Source organism: Balaenoptera acutorostrata, chromosome 11 (genome assembly GCF_949987535.1).
Source record: "Balaenoptera acutorostrata chromosome 11, mBalAcu1.1, whole genome shotgun sequence".
NCBI classification, from domain to species: Eukaryota; Metazoa; Chordata; class Mammalia; order Artiodactyla; family Balaenopteridae; genus Balaenoptera; species Balaenoptera acutorostrata.
This window is the reverse complement of record NC_080074.1, coordinates 52974696-53000466: the sequence shown is the minus strand read 5'-3', so window position 1 is coordinate 53000466 and position 25771 is coordinate 52974696. Positions and strand designations below refer to the sequence as shown.

Here is a 25771-nt window from a genome sequence, read left to right as displayed (position 1 = left end):
TTTTAATTTTATTTATTTATTTTTGGCTGCGTTAGGTCTTCGTTGCTGCTCACGGGCTTTCTCTAGTTGCGGTGAGCGGGGGCCACTCCTCGTTGCGGTGCGCAGGCTTCTCATAGCGGTGGCCTCTCATGCTGCAGAGCACGGGCTCTAGGCGCGTGGGCTTCAGTAGTTGTGGCACGCGGGCTCAGTAGTTGTGGCGCACGGGCCTAGTTGCTCCGCGGCATGTGGGATCTTCCCGGACCAGGGCTCGAACCCATATCCTCTGCACTGGCAGGCGGATTCTCAACCACTGCACCACCAGGGAAGTCCCGGCTCCCCACTTTTTACAAGACAAGTCAACTATGGCATACAGAAGTCATCATAATCTTCCTAAACTTACTTTTTTAGATCTATATTCTTCAGGTCTGTTCCATAAACCCTAACCATTCTGAACTAATTGTCATTCTCCAACCACACCAATATTCTCAGTCCTGTGTGCCTCCCCACAGGTCATTCAGCAGATCTAGAATGCCCATCCAATCCCTACCTGCCTTGGCCACTCTGCCTACTGAACATTTTTTGTGACCCAGTTTAGATGTTACCTCCTCTGTGATGTCTATTCCAGAATATAAGCAACTGCAAATTTACCTGATCAATGGCAAAATCCTCTGGCTTTATGCTCCAGTAGCACTTCTCTTAGGGCACTTAATGGGGGCTACAGCTAGCCCATATGAAGGCTCTGTGCAAATTAGGTATAAGTGTGCCCCCCCCACCCCGCCCCAGGCAGAGGCAGCTCTGTGTCAGGCTGTAAGACTTGACAAGTGAAACATGGGCTGGATTTCAGCTTGGTCAGGTTGAACCTGCCTCTTTGGTCAGGTTCCCTCATGCAATGAAAAACCTTGTTCAGCTGTACATGGTGGCCCTGAGAACTTATCACAATGATTATGATTGCCTTTTTGATGTCACAGTCTTCACCACCAGCTGGTGAATTCCTAGAAGGCAGTTAGATCAATCAAAATTTGTACTCTCAGAACCTATGACATGTAAACATTGATAAGTGTTCTTTGAATTGCTATTTTTTGGAATGAGAAGATATTACAAAAATCATCGGGCTTCCCTGGTGGCGCAGTGGTTGAGAGTCTGCCTGCCGGTGGGGGGGACAAGGGTTCGGGCCCTGGTCTGGGAGGATCCCGCGTGCTGCGGAGCGGCTGGGCCCGGGGGCCATGGCTGCTGGGCCTGCGCGTCTGGAGCCTGTGCTCTGCAACAAGAGAGACCCGCGCACCGCGATGGGGAGTGGCCCCCGCTTGCCGCGGCTGGAGGGGGCTCTCGCACAGAGGCGGAGACCCAACACAGCCAAAGATAAATAAATTAATTAATAAAAAAAAATCAAAGAAAGATCTCTTAAGTATATAAATGTGTACATAAGTGTTCTTAGCTGTATAGTCTTGGGCAAGTAATTTGACTTCCTTATGCCCTAGTTTCCTCATCTATGAATTGGGGATAATAATAGTATCTACCTCAGGACTGTTGTGAGGATCTGATGAGATAATATCTGTAGAGTGCTTAGAAGAGTGCCCAGTTCGAGTATGCTTTATGTAAGTATTGGCTGTTATTATTAACATAGGATAAAGAAAGGATTCTCAGATGAATCTCTTTAAATTTGACAACAAGACCATTTTGGAGGAAGAATCTTTCTGCCTTGATTTAAAAAAATCTAGAGACAGACGTTACAGTTTGTATAAAGATATTACCATTAATACTAAATGATTGAAGATGTTCTACTTAAGACATAGAATCATAACATTTCAGAATTCAGAAGGTGTTTAGAGGTCATCTAAACTGCTTTTCTTATAGATTTAAGAATTGGGTCAAGTGACCTTTCTGTGGGTTCTAGTGTTTCTTCATCTGGCCCTTACCAAATATCCAGCCTTATCGCCTCATCTCCCCCCATCCCTAGCCCCCAGTATTCTCCCTTCCACTCATCAACCCTCAGTCTCGGGCACCATCAGCCTCTCCCAGAATGCACTTTCACAACTCTTTTGCCTCTGCCTGTGATAGCCCTCCTTCCTGTGCCTTGCTCCCGTCTCAGCTGATTAAACCACCTCATGCACATTCTTCAAGTCCCAGTTCAATTACTGTATCTTCTCTAGTGAAGCCTTCCCCTACTTCTTCAGCCAAAATTAGCTGCTTCCTCCTCTGTGTTCCCAGAGCTCGCTCTGTGTTCATACCTCTATTTAGCACTTATCAGAGCAAGGGCTCTGGATCTCACCTGCCTAGGATTAAATCCCAGCTCTGTCCCTTGCTACCTGTGTTTCCTTTGCTCCTCTGTGTCTCAGTTGCTTTATCTATCAAATGGGAACAATAGTATATTCATTCATTCAACAAATAGTTATTGACTACCTATTGTGTATCAGGAGATGTTCCAAGACCTGGAGTTATACGGTGAATAGGACACAAAGTCCTTGCTCTCATGAACTTACATTTATTGGGAGAGTCAAACAATTAAAATCCAATATAATCAAGTATTATCATTATTTTAGGTGCCATGGAAAAATATGCAGCAGAGCAGAAGACTCAGAGTGCTGGGCGGTGGGTAGCTCTTGCTTTAGAGGGGGCAGTCAGGAAAAGTTTCTTAGAGGAGGTGACATTTGATCAGACATCGGGGAGACGAGGGAACAAGCCACACAGAAATCTGGCAGGAGTGCACCTAGGCAGAGGAAACTTCATGTGCAAAGGCCCTGAGGCAGGAAGGGTAAGCTTGGGGGTAAGGGACAGAAAGGCTAACAGGGCTACTGCCAAGTTAGTGAAGCAGAAAGTGGAGGAAATGAGGCACTCCTTATTCTTAGCACCAAGACTTTCAGATTTTTATCTCTTAAATGTTTCCCCAATCCATTTCCCTTCTTTTCATCCTTGATCTTGTATCTCATTATCTCTGATTTCTCTCCTTGCTGTCAACTCCCCTCAAAGCTCTCCTCCATTCTGCTGACAGGATGACCTAAAGACTGTAACTCTGACTCTGTTGTCCTCTGCTTTATACTTTTTCACAGACTGACTCAACACGGCCTATAGAGTAAGTCTCAGATGCCTTAACATGAAGGACAAAGTCATCTAGACCTACCCCCTGCCTTCCTCTCCACTTCCTACCTTGCATATACACTCTAGCCACACCAAAGTACTAGTTCCCCAGATAACGTATCTCTGGTCTCTCTGCCTTGTCTGACGTTGTCTCCTTTCCCTAAAAATCATCCCCTCCTCCATGTTTGTGCTTGTCCAACTCTATAGTCAGACCCAGTGCCGGAGTTACTTCTCCTGTGTACTCATTCCAACCTGGGAATGCCTCAGTACTTCTACAATACCACTTACCAGGAATTATTAAGATGATGTGTTTATATATAGCTGCCTCTCCAGTTAGCTTCTAATTTTCTCAAGGGCACGGACTTGGTTCTTAATCATGTTTTGCACGTAGTGCATGATCCAAGTTCTGGCCAAGAGCAGCTACGCAAGGACTGGGTTCACGTCCTTTCTCTCATCACTGCCAGGTAAGAACTCACTCCCCAAATCTGTCCCGTTGTCCCAGGCCCACAACACACTGCTGCCCTGTGAGATTCTGTTCAGGTGAATGGGTTTCAAAAGATGCCTGATATTTTCCAAGATTCTTTAATCAGATTCATCCATAAAATCCAAAAAGAAGACAAAATGTACAGCTCAGAGGCACAGACAGCCATATCTCTACCTGAGGAAAACAGGGAAGAGAGAATTTGTCCTATGACTTTAGAGTTTTAACTATTAGGTTTTGAAAGGAAATCAAGTACTTGAAGAAGCAGGCTTAGTTTGAATTAACCCATTTCCAGTGTTCGACCTCTCATTATTTTAACTGAAAGATCACCTGCGAAGTGTAATTTCTATATCTTTATTATACTTTTCTTGATACTTAGAAAAGTTTTCTTGATAATCAGAAAGGTAGTATGGGAGTTGAGAATAGATGCTAAGTCAATTCTTCTTCAAATTAACATTATTTTCTTTACTCAAGCATCCTTTTACAGTAAGTTCAAAGTTCTAGATTCCATTAGAAAAAATTTTTCCTATGCACTCACATAAGTGATTTTTTATAGTTCTGTGCCCTAATCACCTAAAAAAATTTAACCTGGAGCTGAGACTAATCATTGCAAACTCTTCCAAAAGTTTAGTAAGAAAGAAGAGCTAAATGGTAGTTGTAGAAAAGCCACTGTCATGGAATCTAAAATAGGATACAAATGAACTTATCTATGAGACAGACTCACAGACATAGAGAACAGACTTGTGGTTGCCAAGGGGGAGGGGGGTTGGGGGAGGGATGTTTTGGGAGTTTGGGATTAGCAGATGCAAACTATTATATATAGAATGGATAAACAACAAGGTCCTACTGTATAGCACAGGGAACTACATTCAAGATCCTGTGATAAACCATAATGGAAAAGAACATGAAAAAGAATGTATATACATATATATGTATGTATAACTGAATCACTTTGCTGTACAGCAGAAATTAACACAACATTGTAGATCAACTATACTTGAATAAATTTTTTAAAAAGAAAAGAAAAGCCACTGTCTACCCAACAGAGAAACCAAAGATTTACTTAATACTTCCCTGGGACAAAGCTGCAAAATGTTGAGTCCATTCTCTTCACAGCAGAGAAGACAGAAACCTCCCTGAATTGTTTCTACCTTCTTCTCCTCCCCCAAAACCCTTCTCCATTGTTTGACTTTGACATCCCCTTCACTGAATTTCCCTTACCTCGCAGATGAGATACAAGGTCCATCGTGATCACCTAGAACATGCCTTCCCTTTAAGACCTCCATGCACTTGAACATGCTGAACTCTTCACTTGGAAGGCTTTTTCCTCTCTTGCTGGTCTGATGAAAGCTTACTCATTCTGCAGGAATGAATTCAGACATCACATGCTCGGCTCCTGGCTCCCTTCCTCCTCCAGACAGGGAAAAGTGTGGCCTTCTTTGTGTTCTCTGTCAGTCCTAGACTTTCTAACCTCATTTGCCTGAGTGTGATGGCTATCTGTTTCCTAGACTATGAGCTACCTGAGGGCAGGGACCATGTTTACTCCTCCTTGTATGCTCCTGTGAGTGACTGAGTGTCTGTGTTTGTTGACTGACTGTGTGCTGAAGGCAGAGAACATGTTCTCCTGAATGGGAGAACAACTCCCCGTCCACTAAGGTTCAGGGGAATGTAACCAAGTTCATCCCAGGTTGGCAAATGGAGAAAGCTGGCTAAAAAACTGCAGCAAAAGAAGCCCTGATCTGACAATACCTCTTCCAGAGATCTGGCTGAAGGATGAAAAGCATTTTCACTATACTCTCAATCCCCAAAGTTTTTTCCTCACGACACCCATCCTATTCATTAGGGACATTTAAGTTAAATGAGCTTAATCCAAAACAAAATGCTTTATTGAACATCATTCCTTTCCACTTCACCACAATGATTTAAAAGATTTCTACTGGTGCAAGCATTTAAAAGTCAGGAATAAAGATAGAGGATAACGGCAAAGGGTTTGTTTACGTGCCTTACACCACTGTGTAAGGAAGACAAAGCACAGTTTACATTTATACCATGTAAATCGCTCTAGAACCAGATGTGGCTTACAAGGTACCTTGTAACTCATCTCCTCTAAGCTATAAAGCCTTTTTTTTTTTTTTTTTTTTCCTTGCAAAAGTTTGAGAAACTTACTGCTGTTTTCTATCAGCAGATACGACAGATGGCTGGCACATGCCTGCTTTGCTAAATGAAATGGGCCCTCTGCAGAATTACTTTTTGATTCCCTTGTGGCATGTCCACAACACCACAATGCAAAATACTACAGCATAGCAGAATTTAAACACTAAAGGTTTAAAGCTGTGTTGTTGTTGTGTTTTTTTCTTGTAGAAAATGGATTTATTCGAGTGGAATAAAATGCATCAAATATTAAAAAAAAAGGGAGGTTTGTTAAAGCTGTGCTTTTGATATAAGTACCTTCTTTTAAAAAAATCATGCTCACAGTATGTAAACATATTCACATTCCCACTTTGAAACCATGGAACAGGGGTCAAAAAACGAGGCATTTCCTCCATTTCATGACATAAAACCACCGCAAAGGTATGACGGCAAACCCCAGGAGTACAAAGGTATGCAACTACTCGGCTGTAACTACCAACACAATCATAACTCCATTAGGAAAAAATGTGGACAGTACACATTAAGGGATTTAAATAATAATAATAAGTGTTACCATAACCTCAGAGTTGGGAGGAGATGTTTAAGGGCATTTGGCTGTTCTTTTGAAGAGGGAGAGGAAGTACTTGAATGAAAATTCACTCTCAATTGTTTTTCTTTGATTTTTGTCAAGGGGAGAAAGGAAGGAAAAAACCATTTCAATACGGGTCTCCTTAACTCAACCAGTCCAAGGGGAAATTTGAGACCTCGAACTGCAGCTAGTTTAAGGGGGCCAGTGTTACATCATATCAAACACAACGTTGCAAAAACAAGCTATTTGGAGCTTTAGGGGTATTTGAATGACGAAACTAGATTATCCAGTTGATCTTACACATACATGTCAGTAGAATGATTCTATTTTTTTTTAAATTAGCAAAACTGTGAGTCAGTTGTCAGCAAAATGGCCTGTTTCTAACTTTTTTTTTCCAGTGGTACTTTCCTCATTTTAAAGCTGAATTTGGATACAGATACACACATGTATACTGTGGACAATTGACTTTATTGGGTTAAACTGCAGAAACATGCTCCTTTGTTCAATGTGTGATCACTGAAAATAGAAAATATTAGACATACTCAAGATACAGTGTAGAAAGTGAAATATTTTCCAACATGTAAGGTTAATTTAAATGTGTTCATAAACTTTACTAGCTACCTATCGATTAAAGAAAACTTCTTGAATTATTGAAAACTGGCAGAAATAACAAGAATAACCATTGTAAAGCAATTATACTCCAATACAGATGAAAAAAAAAAGAAAGAACAACAATAATAATACAAAATCAAGTATAAGGAAAGTCTGAGAACTTTGCCTGGATAGTTGTTTCTTTGTGAATGACTCCAGTCAGTAGCACCCAAATTCAGCTTTTTAAAAAATCTGAAGTGTAGTTTATTTACAATATTGTGGGGAGACCTTCAACATGGTGGAGGAGTAGGATGTGGAGATCACCTTCCTCCTCACAGATACATCAGAAATACCTCTACATGTGGAACAACTCCTACAGAACACCTACTGAACGCTGGCAGAAGACCTCAGACCTCCCAAAAGGCAAGAAACTCCCCACGTACCTGGGTAGGGCAAAAGAAAAAAGGAAAAACAGAGACAAAGAATAGGGACGGGACCTGCGCCAGTGGGAGGGAGCTGTGAAGGAGGAAAGGTTTCCACACACTAGGAAGCCCCTTCGTGGGCGGAGACTGCGGGTGGCGGAGGGGGGAAGCTTCGGAGCCACGGAGGAGAGCGCAGCCACAGGGGTGCGGAGGGCAAAGCGGAGAGATTCCCGCACAGAGGATCGGCGCTGAACAGCACTCACCAGCCCGAGAGGCTTGTCTGCTCACCCGCCGGGGCGGGCGGGGGCTGGGAGCTGAGGCTTGGGCTTCAGTCGGATCACAGGGAGAGGACTGGGGTTGGCTGAGTGAACATAGCCTAAGGGGGCTAGTGCGCCACAGCTAGCCGGGAGGGAGTCCAGGAAAAGCGCTGGACCTGCCTAAGAGGCAAGAGACCATTGTTTCAGGGTGTGCGAGGAGAGAGGATTCAGAACACTGCCTAAACGAGCTCCAGAGACGGGCACCAGCCGTGGCTATCAGCGCGGACCCCAGAGATGGGCATGAGACGCTAAGGCTGCTGCTGCCGCCACCACGAAGCCTGTGTGCAAGCACAGGTCACTATCCACACTGCCCCTACCGGGAACCTGTGCAGCCTGCCACTGCCAGGGTCCCATGACCCAGGGACAACTTCCCCGGGAGAACGCACGGCGCGCCTCAGGATGGTGCAATGTCACTCCGGCCTCTGCCACCACAGGCTCACCCTGCATCCGTTCCCCTCCCTCCCCCCGGCCTGAGTGAGCCAGAGCCCCCTAATCAGCTTCTCCTTTAACCCCATCCTGCCTGAGTGAAGAACAGACACCCTCAGGTGACCTACACGCAGAGGCAAGGCCAAATCCAAAGCTGAACCCCAGGAGCTGTGCGAACAAAGAAGAAAAAGGGAAATCTCTCCCAGCAGCCTCAGGAGCAGCAGATTAATTCTCCACAATCAACCTGATGTACCCTGCATCTCTGGAATACCTAAATAGACAACGAATCATCCCAAAATTGAGGCGGTAGACTTTGGGAGCAACTGTAGACTTGGGGTTTGCTTTCTGCATCTAGTTTGTTTCTGGTTTTATGTTTATCTTACTTTAGTATTTGAGTTTATTATCATTGGTAGATTAGTTTATTGATTTGGTTGCTCTCCTGTTTTTTTTTTTTTACATATAGATATATATATATTTTTCCTTTTCTCTTTTTGTGAGTATGCTCACAAAAGAGCATACTTTTGTGTATGCTCCTTTGTGTGATTTTGTCTGTATAGCTTTGATTTTACCATTTGTCCTAGGGTTCTGTCTGTCGTTTTTTTTTTTTTAGTATAGTTTTTAGCACTTGTTGTCACTGGTGGATTTTTTGTTGGTTTGGTTGCTCTCTTCTTTCTTTCTTTTTTTTATTACTTTTTTTTTAATTTTTAATAATTTTTAATTTTTTATTTTAATAACTTTCTTTTCTTTCTTTCTTTCTTTCTTTTTATCTCCCTTTTCTTCTGAGCCGTGTGGCTAACAGGGTCTTGGTGCTCTGGCCGGGTGTCACGCCTGTGCCTCTGAGGTGGGAGAGCCAAGTTCAGGACACTGGTCCACCAGAGACCTCCCGGCTCCACATATCAAATGGCGAAAGCTCTCCCAGATATCTCCATCTCAACGTTAAGAACCAGCTCCACTCAACAACCAGCAAGCTACAGTACTGGACACCCTATGCCAAACAAATAGCAAGACAGGAACACAACCCTACCCATTAGCAGAGAGGTTGCCTAAAATCATAATAAGGTCACAGACACCCCAAAACACACCACCAGATGCGGTCCTGCCCACCAGAAAGACAAGATCCAGCCTCATCCACCAGAACACAGGCACCAGTCCCCTCCACCAGGAAGCCTACACAACCCACTGAACCAACCTTAGCCACTGGAGGCAGACACCAAAAAAAATGGGAACTACGAACCTGCAGCCTGCGAAAAGGAGACCCCAAACACAGTAAGTTAAGCAAAATGAGAAGACAGAGAAAGACACAGCAGATGAAGGAGCAAGGCAAAAACCCACCAGACCAAACAAATGAAGAGGAAATAGGCAGTCTACCTGAAAAAGAATTCAGAGTAATGATAGTAAAGATGAGCCAAAATCTTGGAAACAGAATGGAGAAAATACAAGAAACATGTAACAAGGACCTAGAAGAACTAAAGAGCAAACAAACAATGATGAACAGCACAATAAATGAAATTAGGAATTCTCTAGAAGGGATCAATAGCAGAATAACTGAGGCAGAAGAACAGATAAGTGACCTGGAAGACAAAGTAGTGGAAATAACTACCACAGAGCAGAATAAAGAAAAAAGAATGAAAAGAATTGAGGACAGTCTCAGAGACCTCTGGGACAACATTAAATGAACCAACATTCAAATTATAGGGGTCCCAGAAGAAGAAGAGAAAAAGAAAGGGACTGAGGAAATATTTGAAGAGCTTATAGTTGAAATCTTTCCTAATCTGGGAAAGGAAATAGTTAATCAAGTCCAGGAAGTGCAGAGAGTCCCATACAGGATAAATCTGAGGAGAACCACACCAAGACACATATTAATCAAACTATCAAAAATTAAATACAAAGAAAAAATATTAAAAGCAGCAAGGGATAAACAACAAATAACATACAAGGGAATCCCCCATAAGGTTAACAGCTGATCTTTCAGCAGAAACTCTGCAAGCCAGAAGGGAGTGGCAGGACATATTTAAAGTGATGAAAGGGAAAAACCTACAACCAAGATTACTCTACCCAGCAAGGGTCTCATTCAGATTTGATGGAGAAATTAAAACCTTTACAGAAAAGCAAAAGCTAAGAGAATTCAGCACCACCAAACCAGCTTTCAAAAATGCTAAAGGAACTTCTCGAGGCAGGAAACATAAGAGAAGGAAAAGACCTACAATAACAAACCCAAAACAATTAAGAAAATGGTAATAGGAACATCCATATCAATAATTACCTTAAATGTAAATGGATTAAATGCTCCAACCAAAAGACACAGTCTGGCTGAATGGATACAAAAACAAGACCTGTATATATGCTGTCTACAAGAGACCCACTTCAGACCTAGGGACACATACAGACTGAAAGTGAGGGGATGGAAAAAGCTATTGCATGCAAATGGAAATCAAAAGAATGCTGGAATAACAATTCCCATATCAGACAAAATAGACTTTAAAATAAAGACTATTACAAGAGATAAAGAAGGACACTACATAATGATCAAGGGATCCATCCAAGAAGAAGATATAACAACTGTAAATAGTTATGCACCCAACATAGGAGCACCTCAATACATAAGGCAAATGCTAACAGCCATAAAAGGGGTAATCAACAGTAACACAATCATAGTAGGGGACTTTAACACCCCACGTTCACCAATGGACAGATCATCCAAAATGAAAATAAATAAGGAAACACAAGCTTTAAATGATACATTAAACAAGATGGACTTAATTGACATTTATAGGACATTCCATCGAAAAACAACAGAATACACTTTCTTCTCAAGAGCTCATGCAACATTCTCTAAGATAGATAACATCTTGGGTCACAAATCAAGCCTTGGTATATCTAAAAATATTGAAATCGTATCAAGTATCTTTTCCGACCACAACGCTATGAGACTAGATATCAATTACAGGAAAAAAATCTGTAAAAAATTCAAACACATGGAGGCTAAACAATACACTACTAAATAACCAAGAGATCACTGAAGAAATCAAAGAGGAAATCAAAAAATACCTAGAAACAAATGACAATGAAAACACGATGACCCAAAACCTACGGGAAGCAGCAAAAGCAGTTGTAAGAAGGAAGTTTATAGCAATACAATCCTACTTCAAGAAACAAGAAACATCTCAAATAAACAACCTAACCTTACACCTAAAGCAATTACAGAAAGAAGAACCAAAAAAACCCCAAAGTTAGCAGAAGGAAAGAAATCATAAAGATCAGATCAGAAATAAATGAAAAAGAAATGAAGGAAACAATAGCAAAGGTCAATAACACTATAAGTTGGTTCTTTGAGAAGATAAACAAAATTGATAAACCATTAGCCACACTCATCAAGAAAAGAAGGGAGAAGACTCAAATCAATACAATTAGAAATGAAAAAGGAGAGGTAACAACTGACACTGCAGAAAAACAAAGGATCATGAGAGATTACTACAAGCAACTCTATGCCAATAAAATGGACAACCTGGAAGAAATGGACAAATTCTTAGAAAAGCACAATCTTCTGAGACTGAACCAGAGAGAAATAGAAAATATAAACAGACCAATCACAAGCACTGAAATTGAGACTGTGATTAAAAATCTTCCAACAAACAAAAGTCCAGGACCAGATGGCTTCACAGGCGAATTGTATCAAACACTTAGAGAAGAGCTAACACCTACCCTTCTCAAACTCTTCCAGAATATAGCAGAGGGAGGAACACTCCCAAACTCATTCTACGAGGCCACCATCACTCTGATACCAAAACCAGACAACACTGTCACAAAGAAAGAAAACTACAGGCCAATATCACTGATGAACATAGATGCAAAAATCCTTAACAAAATACTCACAAACAGAATCCAACAGCACATTAAAAGGATCATACACCATGATCAAGTGGGGTTTATCCCAGGAATGCAAGGATTCTTCAATATACGCAAATCAATGTGATACACCATATTAACAAACATGGATAAAAACAATATGATCATCTCAATAGATGCAGAAAAAGCTTTCGACAAAATTTAATACCCATTTATGATAAAAACCCTCCAGAAAGTAGGCATAGAGGGAACTTACCTCAACATAATAAAGGCCATATGTGACAAACCCACAGCCAACATTGTTCTTAATGGTGAAAAAATGAAACCATTTCCACTAAGATCAGGAACAAGACAAGGTTGCCCACTCTCACCACTAGTATTTAACAAAGTTTTGGAAGTTTTAGTCACAGCAGTCGGAGAAGAAAAAGAAATAAAAGGAATCCAAATTGGAAAAGAAGAAGTAAAGCTGTCACTGTTTGCAGATGACATGATACTATACATAGAGAATCCTAAAGATGCTACCAGAAAACTACTAGAGCTAATCAATGAATTTGGTAAAGTAGCAGGATACAAAATTAATGCACAGAAGTCTCTTGCATTCCTATACACTAATGATGAAAAATCTGAAAGAGAAATTAAGGAAACATTCCCATTTACCATTGCAACCAAAAAAATAAAATACCTAGGAATAAACCTACCTAAGGAGACAAAAGACCTGTATGCAGAAAACTATAAGACACTGATGAAAGAAATTAAAGATAATACAAACAGATGAAGAGATATACCATGTTCTTGGATTGGAAAAATCAACATTGTGAAAATGACTATAGTACCCAAAGCAATCTACAGATTCAATGCAATTCCTATCAAACTGCCAATGGCATTTTTCACAGAACTAGAACAAAAAATTTCACAATTTGTATGGAAACACAAAAGACCCTGAATAGCCAAAGCAACCTTGAGAAAGAAAATCAGAGCTGGAGGAATCAGACTCCCAGACTTCATAGTATACTACAAAGCTACAGTAATCAAGACAGTATGGTACTGGCACAATAACAGAAATATAGGTCAATGGAACAGGATAGAAAGGCCAGAGATAAACCCATGCACATATGGGAGGAAGCAAGAATATACAATGGAGAAAAGACAGCCTTCTTCAATAAGTGGTACTGGGAAAACTGGACAGCTACCTATAAAAGAATGAAATTAGAACACTCCCTAACACCATACACAAAAATAAACTCAAAATGCATTAAAGGCCTAAATATAAGGCCAGACACTTTAAAACTCTTAGAGGAAAACATAGGCAGAACACTGTGACATAAACCACAGCAAGATCCTTTTTGACCCACCTCCTAGAGCAATGGAAATAAAAACAAAAATAAACAAATGGGACCTAATGTAACTTAAAAGCTTTTGCACAGCAAAGGAAACCATAAATGAGACGAAAAGACAACCTTCAGAATGGGCGAAACTATTTGCAAATGAAGCAACTGACAAAGGATTAATCTCCAAAATTTACAAGCAGCTCATGCAGCTCAATATCAAAAATACCAACAACCCAATCAAAAATGGGCAGAAGACCTAAATAGACATTTCTCCAAAGAAGACATACAGACTGCCAACAAACACATGAAAGGATGCTCAACATTACTAATCATTAGAGAAATGGAAATCAAAACTACAATGAGGTATCACCTCACACCAGTCAGAATGGCCATCATCAAAAAATCTACAAACAATAAATGCTGGAGAGGGTGTGGAGAAAAGGGAACCCTCTTGCACTGTTGGTGGGAATGTAAATTGATACAGCCACTATGGAGAACAGTATGGAGGTTCCTTAAAAAACTAAAAATAGAACTACCATATGACCCAGCAATCCCACTACTGGGCATATACCCTGAGAAAACCATAATTCAAAAAGAGTCATGTACCACAATGTTCACTGCAGCTCTATTTACAATAGCCAGCACATGGAAGCAACCTAAGTGTCCATCGACAGAGGAATGGATAAAGAAGATGTGGCACATATATACAATGGAATATTACTCAGCTATAAAAAGAAACGAAACTGAGTTATTTGTAGTGAGGTGGATGGACCTAGGGTCTGTCATACAGAGTGAAGTAAGTCTGAAAGAGAAAAACAAATACCATATGCTAACACATATATATGGAATCTAAAAAAAAAAAAAAAAAAAAAAATTGGTTCTGAGGAACCTGGGGCAGGACAGGAATAAAGACGCAGACATAGAGAATGGACCTGAGGACACGGGCAGGGGGAAGGGTAAGCTGGGATGAAGTGAGAGAGTGGCATGGACATATATACACTACCAAATGTAAAACAGATAGCTAGTGGGAAGCAGCTGCATAGCACAGGGAAATCAGCTCTGTGCTTTGTGACCACCTAGAGGGGTGGGATAGGGAGGATGGGAGGGAGATGCAAGAGGGAGGAGATACTGGGATATATGGGGATATATGTATATGTATAGCTGATTTACTTTGTTATAAAGCAGAAACTAACACACCATTGTAAAGCAATTATACTCCAATAAAGCTGTTAAAAAAAATAAAATACTGTAGTGCACACTTAGAAAAAAAATATACTGTTAGTTTTAGGTGTACAGCAAAGTGGTTCAGATATATAGATTCTTTTTCAGATTCTTTTCCATTATAGGTTATTACAAGATATTGAATACAGTTCCCTGTGCTATACAGTAGGTCCTTGTTGTTTGTCTCAAATTTAGGGAGAAACTAGAGTAAGGAATGCCTCATTGAAAAATATCAACTATTATAAGTTATGTACAGTAATAAAGAGTATTTTCACTTTAATTACCAAAACTCCTTTAAGCCTAAGCCTCTGTAGTAGAAATTCTTCTCTAATCTAAAAGGCTTGTGATGTACCACACCTAGAGAAGCCCACACGCCACAACAAAGAAGAATCCACCGGCCACATCGAAGACCCAGTGCAGCCAAAAAAAAAAAAAAAAAAAGCCTTGAGAAGGAGCATGTCAGAAAATGAATATTTTAAATTGCAGATAAAGTGGAGACAGGGTTTTCCATGGAAAATGAGGATTACAGGGAGAGGAAGAGGCCAGGGAATTGGATTTCAGGCAGGAAAGCTTTGCAAAGCAGATTTTTGAAGATTTCACAAGAAACTGGTAGGTAAGAATAAGGTAAACATTAGCAAATTTGGGCTACATAGGTTACAATTGGCCATGAGATCAAATTCTTTTGCCATTTTGTGAGTGATATGTAGTGGATAAATGATACTGGATAATAAATGAAATAAACTACTTACAATACAGAACATCGTACAATTTTAAACTCTAAAGTACAACTCTTTACACATGCTTAATGTAAAATAATTTTTAAAATTATAAATCAATACACATTCACTGTGGAAAAACCAAAACATAATACATGTAGATATAACTAATGTGAACACCTTGGAGGATTAGACCTTTATCAGACATGTTTTCCTATGCCTCCCCACATATTCTGTAATGGAACCAAACAGAATATACTGTTATAGATGATTGACTTAATTTGTCATGAACATCCTTCCATAGCATTGAGTAGATGTCTAGAATATTCTTATTAATGCTTCTTGCCACTATCATGGACCTCTAGGTTCTGCCGTTTTTCACTTTTATAAATAGCATGACCAGGAACAGGCTTGTACCAAAAACTTTATTCATATCCATGATTATTTCCTTAGGAGGAATCTCTGGAAGTAAAATTTCATAGTCAAAGGATCTATGTCAAGCCTTTTGCCATCAAAGTCAAACTGCCCTGCAGAAAGGCTAACATACGCATCAGCTACAAATAAGTATGCATAATTCTCCACATACTAAAAACACTTTTAAAAAACCTGACCAATGTGATGTGAGGAAATGATTCTCACTGTACTTTTTATTTGCATTTGTTTGAAGTAGAACATGAAAGTTATTTTAAATGGCTCCAAGAACCCCTTGGGTTACTGGACAATACTTTATTGGAAGTAGATAACACCTACTGCCTCTGCTAGATCTTCAATCCTAAAGTTATTTTAACTTTTTCCACATGTTTCCAAAACACTTAAATATTAAGTTTAAAATTTCATTAATCAGCTATGTATTTTGCTTGTGTTGAAATCCCTAAATGTTTGATATTCTTTTGAATGAAATAACTAGATAATGGAATGAACTTTTCATTTTCCATGTAGATATTTTGATGTGGTTTGGCTTTAGCCAAAGATGCCTTTCAAAATACTTAATTGGTATTGAAGTCATTTTCCCCATATTCAAAATTTCCATGCATTTCAAAAATTATGGTGCTGGAATCACAGAACTTTATTGGCATTAGTCAAATTTAAATAATATTTTAAAACATCTTGCTGTTTGGCATTGTGTAGATCCTTTCCCCCTTCCCAGTACCCCACACTGCTCCAAAAAAAAACATACCAGATTTCACACAGTTACCTGTGGTAACCTATCTGGAGCAGACTGGACATAGAGAGTAAGATAACTGAGGTGCTAATATTGGCCTGCATAATCCACATGGGTAATCAACACCTAAACAAGAGAGGGAAAGATTCTAGAAGCTTCATCTCCATGCCAGTTCTACCATCTTCTCTAATCCCCTACAAGAAATAGTCCTGAGATTGTTTGATATGCAATCCATTTTGTACTCAACAATATGCCAACGTTTGCAAAGGGGAGACAGCATGGAACTTAAACCTTTGCTTCAAATTCCATTCTTCAGAAGACAAACTCATAGGAAAAATAAATAAATTGATCAATCAATCAATCAGAGCTATTGACATTTTCTACTTCAAGTGCAGTTACTGAACCCTTTCAGCTAGGGAGGGGTGCAAGTCAAACTACCTTCTAATGGTTCCTACAAATCCATTTTCTTTATTAGTAAAGAAAATGTTCTTTTTAAAACTATTGATCCCAGCTGACAAGAGGTCAAACACAATCGATTCAGGTGAAAAAGAAAAGGAGATAATAAAAGGTCATTCACTGATTTATTACTGATTTCATAATATTTCAAAATTAGTTGTCCATAAAGTATCTATGAAGAGGAAACTGTAGGAAAAAAAAAAAAAAAGAGGAATACTCTCCCTATAGAGCAATAGGAGCCTCAGTGAACTTATCTGCAGAATGGGGGTATTAGAATAGATGACCTTCCTGTTAGGAACTTTGGTGGATCCAAAACATCTATTCCTTTATGACAATGGAAGTGTTGAAGGGTCTAGATTTGATCTGTTTTAGAAAGGAAAAATGAGAGAACAGACCTGAAGGAAAAAAGGCAGCTAAAATGGCCACGCCCAAACTACAACAGGTAATTAGAGGGAACGCTAGTGGTGTCTCAATTCAAAATAGCTAATTTTTTATAAAGTGTTTTCTGGATCACATTCTTTATGAAGATATCCATTTAAACAGTTTTAGAATAAAAAGACCTGAAAATGTGACTTTAATTATAATTACAATGATTTTCATAAGTAGACACATTTTACCAACTAACGAGCAAAAGAATTTCTTACTTACCATTTGTCCTCTACAGTAAATTCTCCAACTGCACAAAAGAAACTAAACTCACATAATGTTTATTCTCCCTTTCCTTCCCAAATTAGAGGTCATTTATGTAATACTGAACCTCTACAAAAGGTAACATACAAAAGATGCTAATGTGCTAAGAAATAAAAGGAACACTTCATAAAAATATAGTGTAGTTTTCTTTTTCCATATGAAAGTATTTAAAAAAACAGTAGCTTGCAATATGTTACAAACATTCTTATATGACACTTTTTGAGTCTGTGAATTCTTGCCAGAAATATATAGTGTTCACATCATTCCAGTGAATAACACTCAACGTACCAATTTTTTTCAAAGGCACAATGTCAAAAATACTTATCGACTTTAAAATTTGTTGTGAAGTGTAAACAATGTCACAGGTGGTTGGTATATACTACAGAAAAAAGTCTTAAATATTATGTTAAATTTCAATGTCAGTGAACACAGAAAAAATAGTAATGTTGGTATTTGAGGTCATTATATTTCCAGCAGCCTGAAGACATTGAGACTTATCAAAATAGTGACCTTAGGCACTTTGCCTACCCCTTTTGGGAATCTTTAATTTATGTGACATGTTTAAATAAATGAGAGTTAACTCTTTATATGCTTTGGAGATCAGATGAGAAATCACTCTTAAAAACTGTAAAAAACATGTAGCCGACTACACACTATATAGTATTATTTCTACCTGCCATCAGGTGCTGTAAATATTAAAGGGTAATTTTCCTCAACCTTTCTGGTTAACATAACTCACCTGCCCTTCAGCTTGCCAAGTGAAATTCATGGAATGGATATTGACAGGAATGGCTGGCATTCTCTGTTGTGCTCTTCTGAAATCATGTGTAAAAGGGGCCATTTTCCCCTCTGAAACAATCAAGATATCTTCTTCAAATCCTGGTTTTAAAAAAACAAATAAAACTATCAAACTAGCTGGACTTAAAAGCATCCAAATAAGAACTTGCACGCAAAAAGAACACCAAAGAATTAGTAATGGGTCATTTCTTTTCACAAGGCACCTGCCTTCGTACCAATTGATATTCCTGTGGGTGATAAAAATGATGCCAAAGACGCATGCTTTCAGGGAAAAGGACTGGACGTGGAGTTAACTGGTGCTAGCAAATGCTGGGTCCACCTAAAAACGTAGGATTGTAGAAACTAGCAACAGCATGATCAGAACACTAGATCAGCTTAAGTCTCTTGAGAGATAAGTTTCTACCGCTTTTAGATGGAAAATAGTTAATTAAAAGGGGGAGACCAATCTTCCTTGGAAATTAAGCTTTGAAAACATACTAAATGTATGCATCTCTCCTCCTTTAATGGAAAAGCTGGACAGAGAGCGAAGACCCAGGCAGGGGAAGAAGCAGAAGCTCCCGTGTTAGGCGCGAAACCTCACCTATGAGCACTCTCGCCTGGTGAGCATCGATCCACAGGTACAGGCTTTCCTCCCGCGGCTGCCCGACCTCCGCCCGCAGCACGAGCAGGCACGGGAGGATGCTCCAGACTCGGAGCGCGGCGGCAGGGAAGGCGCTTCTCCGGGCCATACTACTCCGGACCTCCTGGCTGGTGGCTCTCGCAGCTGAAACTCCTGCCGCACCTACCCAACCTGCAGCCGTTAAGTTGTCTCTCAACCGGAGCCGTTCCCGCGTAGACAGCTGGGCGTGTAGCCTCCCGGCTCTGATGCGAGTGAGCGTGAGGAGGAAGAGGAGGAGGGAGTGGAAGAACCGGCGAGAGCGGGGCAAGAGGTGGGGGGGGGGCAGAGCAGGAGGAAGAGGGGAGAGCAGAGACGCAAGACTGGCAAAGCAGGAGATGCCAGCCCGCCGAGCGAGGCCAACAGTCAGAGGGTTAAATACAGCGGGAGAGGAAGAGCGGAAAGGGCCGGCGCAAGTGCGCTGCGAACGAGGAGGCGCTCGGCCCAGTCGGCCGCCACTGGGCGGCGCTGGGGAGACGCGCGGGGGTGGGGCGGCGCGGGACCCCGGAGGCCGCGTCCACGCCGCTGTGCGCCGCGTGAGAGCACGCACGAAAGGCGCACGTGGTGGACGGAGAAGGGCGCTCATAGGCGCCTCTGGGACGTCCCTCGCTTCTGCCTCTGGCCAGACGAGGCAAGAGTGGAGGAAAGTGGGATGAACGGACTTCACAGGGCTTGACTGAGCGCCGAAGATGATGATGATAACTCCCATTTGTACCCCGGGGCTAAATGAAGGCGCATATTCCTCCACTTCTCCCTTTCCGCTACTGTCATTCATCCCTTTGTAAACCCTATCCTCACCCATCCGCGCTAGGCTGACACGGCGCATTCCCATCCATTTAAAACCTGAGACGCGACCGTCCAGTGGTGCCCTGATGGCTGGCGTTCAGGTTGGCGGGGCCGTGGGGTTTCATTCCTCACTTGCCTGACATCGCGGAGGATGCTTTTTAACAGCTGTGGAGGCTCTTCTCCCTGCTCACCGGAAGCACTTGGAAGAGTTCCCTGAGCTCTGGATGACAGGCTTACCTGACCTGCTAGCATAGGGCTTCCAAAAGTTGTGAATATCTTCATAGTTGCCGGTATTTTAAGAAATTTGGAGGCGTGCCGCGCTGGTACTGAAATCGCAGGCGCTTTAGAGCAACACCAAGGATCTGGCCTTGCCTGTGGGAAGAGTAGTTGGCTGGCAGTGGGCTCCAGCCCAACCACACCGACTCGACCCCAGCAGAGAGGATTTGTTTTACCCCCTGCCTAATCCCTTGGATGAGCAATGAAAGCGGAAGCAAAGGTTTTTTTTTATTTTTTTAACTTAGATTTCAGACTCAGAAAAGAGTTGTTTACTTCTGCATTTTTTGGCATCCGAATGCTGGACAAATGTCCCAAGGATTGAGCATCTGGGGCTGGGCGTGTCGTTTCACTCAGTCCCTTGCAGAATAGTGGATACCTCAAGAGGGGAGAGCAAACCGGCAACAACGGAAGAGAAGCGGAACACGTGCATGAATTCAGCTAAGCGTTGGGTCATGAGAAGTTACTAAAAAGAACAGAATATGTATTTCCAATTATGAAATATTTTCAACTGTGCAACTGTTGATCTTTGAAAAGAACTAGACGAAATCTACAATGGATTTGAACTTTGTGTTTTAATTGTAAAAGTACTTTAAAGTGCTTACTTAATACTCACAACTCTTTTAAATAGGTACTATTATTATTCCCATTTTATTGATGAGGAAACAAGACTCAAAAAGGTCCAGTAAGTTAGTTGACTGTGGTTACCCAGTGGTAACTATGGTTACTTACCGGGTCAGAGGCAGAGTCAGGGTTCAAATTTCCAGGCACTCTGGTTTCAAAGCCTATTCTCTTAACCACTATACCTCCACTGATAAGTAAATCATAATTAAGTCTGTTTGCATCCAAAGCTTCACAGCCATTCTTCTTTACAATAATATTTACCTCTTTTCAAAGATTTCATGAGTTTTTATTTCAGTGAATATTCATTTATGTAATGTATTCATATACATTCGGCAACCCTTAAAGCACTTTAGCATTGTAATGCCAGTTGTCCCCCAGTTGAAGATAATAATTTTGCAACACAATGGACATTTTCCTTTACTCCAGAAAGTTGTCGTTTTAATTGAAAATATTTTTTCCCCTCAGTAGTGTTCAAACCCCTACAACTCTTGATGCAAGGACTCCCTCTACAGGTTGTTCTAATCAAATACTAACTGAGAAATAGCCTTCATAAAATTTACTTTTTATGTAGAGAAAAAGAGGGACTAAATTCTCTCCTAATTCACCTTCCTCTGAGTGAGGTCCTTCTGCAACAGTTGAATTTGGTGTTGGTGATGCTGGTAGTATATCGTGCTGTAAGGAATTTTTCTTTCCAGAACAACGGGTCTCTGTTCGCTTCTCCCCAGCAGTGGACACTTAGAAAAATTACATTTTATGATAGAGAAAAGTGTTATTTAAAAATATTGGATTTGGGCTCTTTTGGCTTTTAAAGGGAAGGAAGGAACCAGTCAACTATTTTCAAGAGTAATATGGTGTATCTTTTGGGGGAAGGTCCTGGACTCTCCCTTCTATTGTTAAAGAGCAAAGAGGCTTTTTCATTCAGAAAAAAGTCATGTTTTAAAATTTCTCTGCTCAGATAAAAATGCAACAATATTTATTTGCACATGATAAAATGTTGGAAATAATATGCTAGGAGGTATTGCGAGTTAACTTCATTTAGTTTGAAAATCCTACCATTTATTTTTCCAGTCCATTATCCTTCCTTTCCTTGTGTAATTCATTCTTGTAAATTACATTTGCAGGCAACTTCATGTATTTGTTCATTAACTCATTCACTCATTCAACAAATATTTATTAAACACCCATTTTGTGCAAGACACTGTCCTAGAAACAACAGGAAAGACAAAGCCGGTGAAAAATATCAGAAAACTACATGAGAAACAAAACACGATCCCAGCCCTTGAAGACCACTGGAGCTATTAAAATGAATAAGATAAGTACCCAAGTAACCATAATTCAAGGCAGAATACAATGATTGTTGACAAGACAAAAGGACTGGAAATTCAAAGGAGAAATCTCATATCTGGGATTCTGAAAGTTTTTTAGTTCATTCATTCATTTAAAAAAAACACTGACTGTGTGTCTGATGTATGCACTGCACAGGTACAGGGGATAGGAAGGCAAGTAAAAAGACAGCCCCTGTTCTTGAACGCTCAGTCTAACAGGGGAGACTGTTAAGAATGAACAATAAAGAAGAATGAATGCCAAGATGGGGATGTGCACAGGGTATTTTGGGACTGGGAGAGAAGTCCCCTAATGCAGACTGGGTTCTGGTAAGACTTCCTAGGGGCCAGGGTACTTGAGCAAGCAGTTCTGAAGGTTAAAGGGGGATTGAACATGCAAGGGAGAGAAACAAGGGATGTCCAGCAATAGTGAGAACAGAGATGAGAGAAGGAATGGTACCATCCAGGACCTGCATGTACTGATCTGCAGTGTGATGAGGCTGGAGTGGGGGAGAGAGGGATGGATGAAGCCAAAAAGGGAAGTAGGAGTTGGTTATGGAAACGGTGCTGAGAAGAATTCTCAGTAATTTATGGAGAGACACTGTCCTCAAGCAGGTGGAGCGTAACCCCCCATTCTTAAGTGTAGGCTACGCATAGTGACTTCCTTTCATAGAGTTCCATATGGAAAGAGGTAAAAAGAGTAACTTTATAGCAGAGAGACCTAACAGACATGGGTGATCTTGTCCAGGTGACCAAGGTCAATATCAACAGTGATAAGTCATGCTGATAGTATGTACCCTGGATATGATGTGATGAGAATGGTACTTCACCTCTGTGGTCTTCTCTTAAAAACCCATAACTTCTGTCTAATCATGAGAAGAATATCAGAAAAACCCAACTGAAGGACATTCTACAAAATACCTAACCAGTAATCCTTAAAACTGTCAAGGTCATCACAAATAAGGCAAGTCTGAGAAATGGTCACAGCCAGGAGGAGCCCAAGGACACACGACAAGTAAATGCAATGAGGTATCCTGGGTGGGATTCTGGAACAGAAAAAGGACATCAGATAAAAACTAAGGAAATCTGAATAAACTATTAATAATAATGTATCAATATTGGCTCATTAATTGCGACAAATATACCATATTAATGTAAAATGTTAATTGAAGGAAAACTGGGTGCGGGATTTATGGAACTCTGTGTTATTGTTGCCATTTTTCTGTAAATGTAAAACTGTTCTAAAAAATAAAGTTATTTAAAAAATTAAAAAGTAAAGTTTATTTTAAAAATAAGTGGTTGACCTAGATACATTCAAAAATAACTAAAATACTACAAAAAGATGCTCAACATCACTCATTATTAGAGAAATGCAAATCAAAACTACAATGAGGTATCACCTCACACTGGTCAGAATGTCTATCATCAAAAAATCTACAAACAATAAATGCTGGAGAGGGTGTGGAGAAAAGGGAACCCTCTTACGCTGCTAGTGGGAATGTAAATTGGTACAGTCATTATGGAGAACAGTATGGAGGTTCCTTACAAAAATAAATATAGAATTACCATGTGATCCAGCAATCCTTCTCCTGGGCATATATCTGGAAAAAAACATATTTCAAAAAGATACATGCACCCCAATGTTCATTGCAGCATTATTTACAATAGCCAAGACATGGAAGCAACCTAAATGTCCACTGACAGAGGAGTGGATAAAGAAGATGTGGCACATATACAATGGAATACTACTCAGCCATAAAAAAGAATAAAATAATGCCATTTGCAGCAACATGGATGGACCTAGAGATTGTCATACTGAGTGAAGTAAGACACAGAGAAAGACAAATATCATATGATATCGCTTATGTGTGGAATCTAAAAACAATGGCACAAATGAACTTATTTACAAAACAGAAATAGTCACAGATGTAGAAAACAAACTTATGGTTCCCAGGGGGCAAAGGGGGATAAATTGGGAGATTGGGATTGACATATATACACTACTATATAGAAAATAGATAACTAATAAGGACCCACTGTATAGCACAGGGAACTCTACTCAATACTCTGTAATGACCTATATGGGAAAAGAATCTTAAAAAAAAAGTGGATATATGTACATGTATAACTGATTCACTTTGCTGTACACCTGAAACTAACACAACATTGTAAATATCAACTATATTCCAATAACAAAAATACTAAAGTGCTGACATTTGAAAATCAAAGGATTTCTCATAAAAATTTGGATTTTCAGGTTCTCGAGGCTTTTTTTTTTGGCTTCTCGTGGCTTTCTCAAGTAAAACTGAGACATCTGGCAATATTCCCTTCCAAGGGGATGTGTGTGAGCAGTGGTGTAAGTACAGTTACAATACTCTTCTTTCCAGCCTGCTCCACTCATTTACTTGACTTGCTGGGCTTCTGGAGGCCCAGAAGTTTGCTACTCGCTACTCATGGCCTGGAGGAGAGGCCATGGGACAGGGAGTGGGAAGGTGCCTGAGGGTGCTGAGCCATCCCTCAGCCTGGAAGTGCAGTTGTGTGGGAACAAAGGACAAAGCCTGCTGTAGAGGAGGATCTTGCCACTGCCCAGCCACCCGTTCACCCCAGCGAACTGCCATCCTGCTGGCCACTCTGCCTTGTGGTCTCCGCCAGAGCTATTTTGGTGACGACAGGTGTTGGGACCGAGACTAGGGCATATCAGCTGCACCCTGAGCTGCGTTTGGAGAAAGAGGGGAACAGGCACCCTTGTAGCACACTGGTAATGGAAAGGGAGCCACAAGACACAAGATAACAAGTAAAGAGAGCAAGTTGCCAAGCACTGTTTTAATGCAGCCCTGTTTTTAAAAACCGAACACAATATCTATCTGCCTATCTATCTATCTAGTGAATATGTATATAAAACCATGCAGAGAAAATGTCTAAAAGGTTACATACCAAAGTATTTCCAAGGGTAACCTATGAGGAGTGAGACTGGGATGAGGGAATGATTTTTCACTTTATGCACAAATATTTTCTGATATTCTTTTTAATGGGCAGATGCTCTTGTAATTAAAAACCACTTTGAAGAAGAAAGGTTGTTTCTCTCCTGCTCAGTCAGTTTCTCTCAAGGTAGGCAGCTGTCACCACCCTAGGCCAGCACTTCTTGCTATGCTGCTTGCATACTTTATCACTTAAGAACTGTACATCACAACCCATGACAGCTCATTACTGAAGCACAGCACAGCTTGAGGATTCCTCATCAGCGCATGTAACACTCCTGCTCTTCTTTCCTCACATGATGGCATTGCCAAGCAACCTAGCATATCTTGTCTTCCACAAACCATACCCATTATTTTCTGTTCATCCATGCTGTTTCATCCCTATGACATTTAACAGCACTATTTTTTTTTATAATTGGGAATAAAAGGAAAACAATTGTACTGCCCAATATTAGAGAAATGGAAAACAAATTAGAATACTTTCATAAGATGAATTATTATTGAACTATTAAAATTAATGTTCTGACCTATGTATTCAACCATGAAACTATCATCACAGTCAAGATGAAATCCATTATCCATCACTCCCCAAAGTTGAACAAATCATATACTTTAAATATGTGCATTTTATTATATGGCAACTGCATTTAATTAAATCTGTTTAAAAATTTTTTAAGAAATAAAAAATATTGATGTTTCATCAGGACACAAAAAACACTAACCATAAAAGAAAAAATTGGTAAATTAGGTGATATTAAAATTAAGACTTTTTTTTATCAATAGATAGCATTGAGAATGAAAAGACAAGCTATAAAGTAGGAGAAGATACTTGGGCATATAGGACTCTTATCCAGAATATATAAAGAATTTCTACAAATTCATAAGAAAAAGGTCAAACAATCCGGT

General features: G+C 40.3%; 1 protein-coding gene across 2 annotated transcripts in view; it reads right to left on the bottom strand.

Annotated features, from left to right (window-relative positions):
* WIF1 (WNT inhibitory factor 1) overlaps nucleotides 1-20013 on the bottom strand; it is an 86477-nt gene extending 66464 nt beyond the window's left edge. The window contains exons 1-3 of one of the 2 annotated variants that reach the window (XM_057555877.1): nucleotides 19906-20013; nucleotides 18808-19017; nucleotides 18169-18308 (exon numbers count right to left, since the gene is read on the bottom strand). In XM_057555877.1, the coding sequence (XP_057411860.1) occupies nucleotides 18169-18308; nucleotides 18808-18955 (288 nt within the window). In that variant the 5' untranslated portion in view covers nucleotides 18956-19017; nucleotides 19906-20013. Of the gene's footprint in view, nucleotides 1-18168; nucleotides 18309-18807; nucleotides 19347-19905 lie in introns of those variants that run through there. The other variant, XM_007179753.2, reaches the window with a different exon arrangement.
* Nucleotides 20014-25771: the final 5758 nt, after the last annotated feature.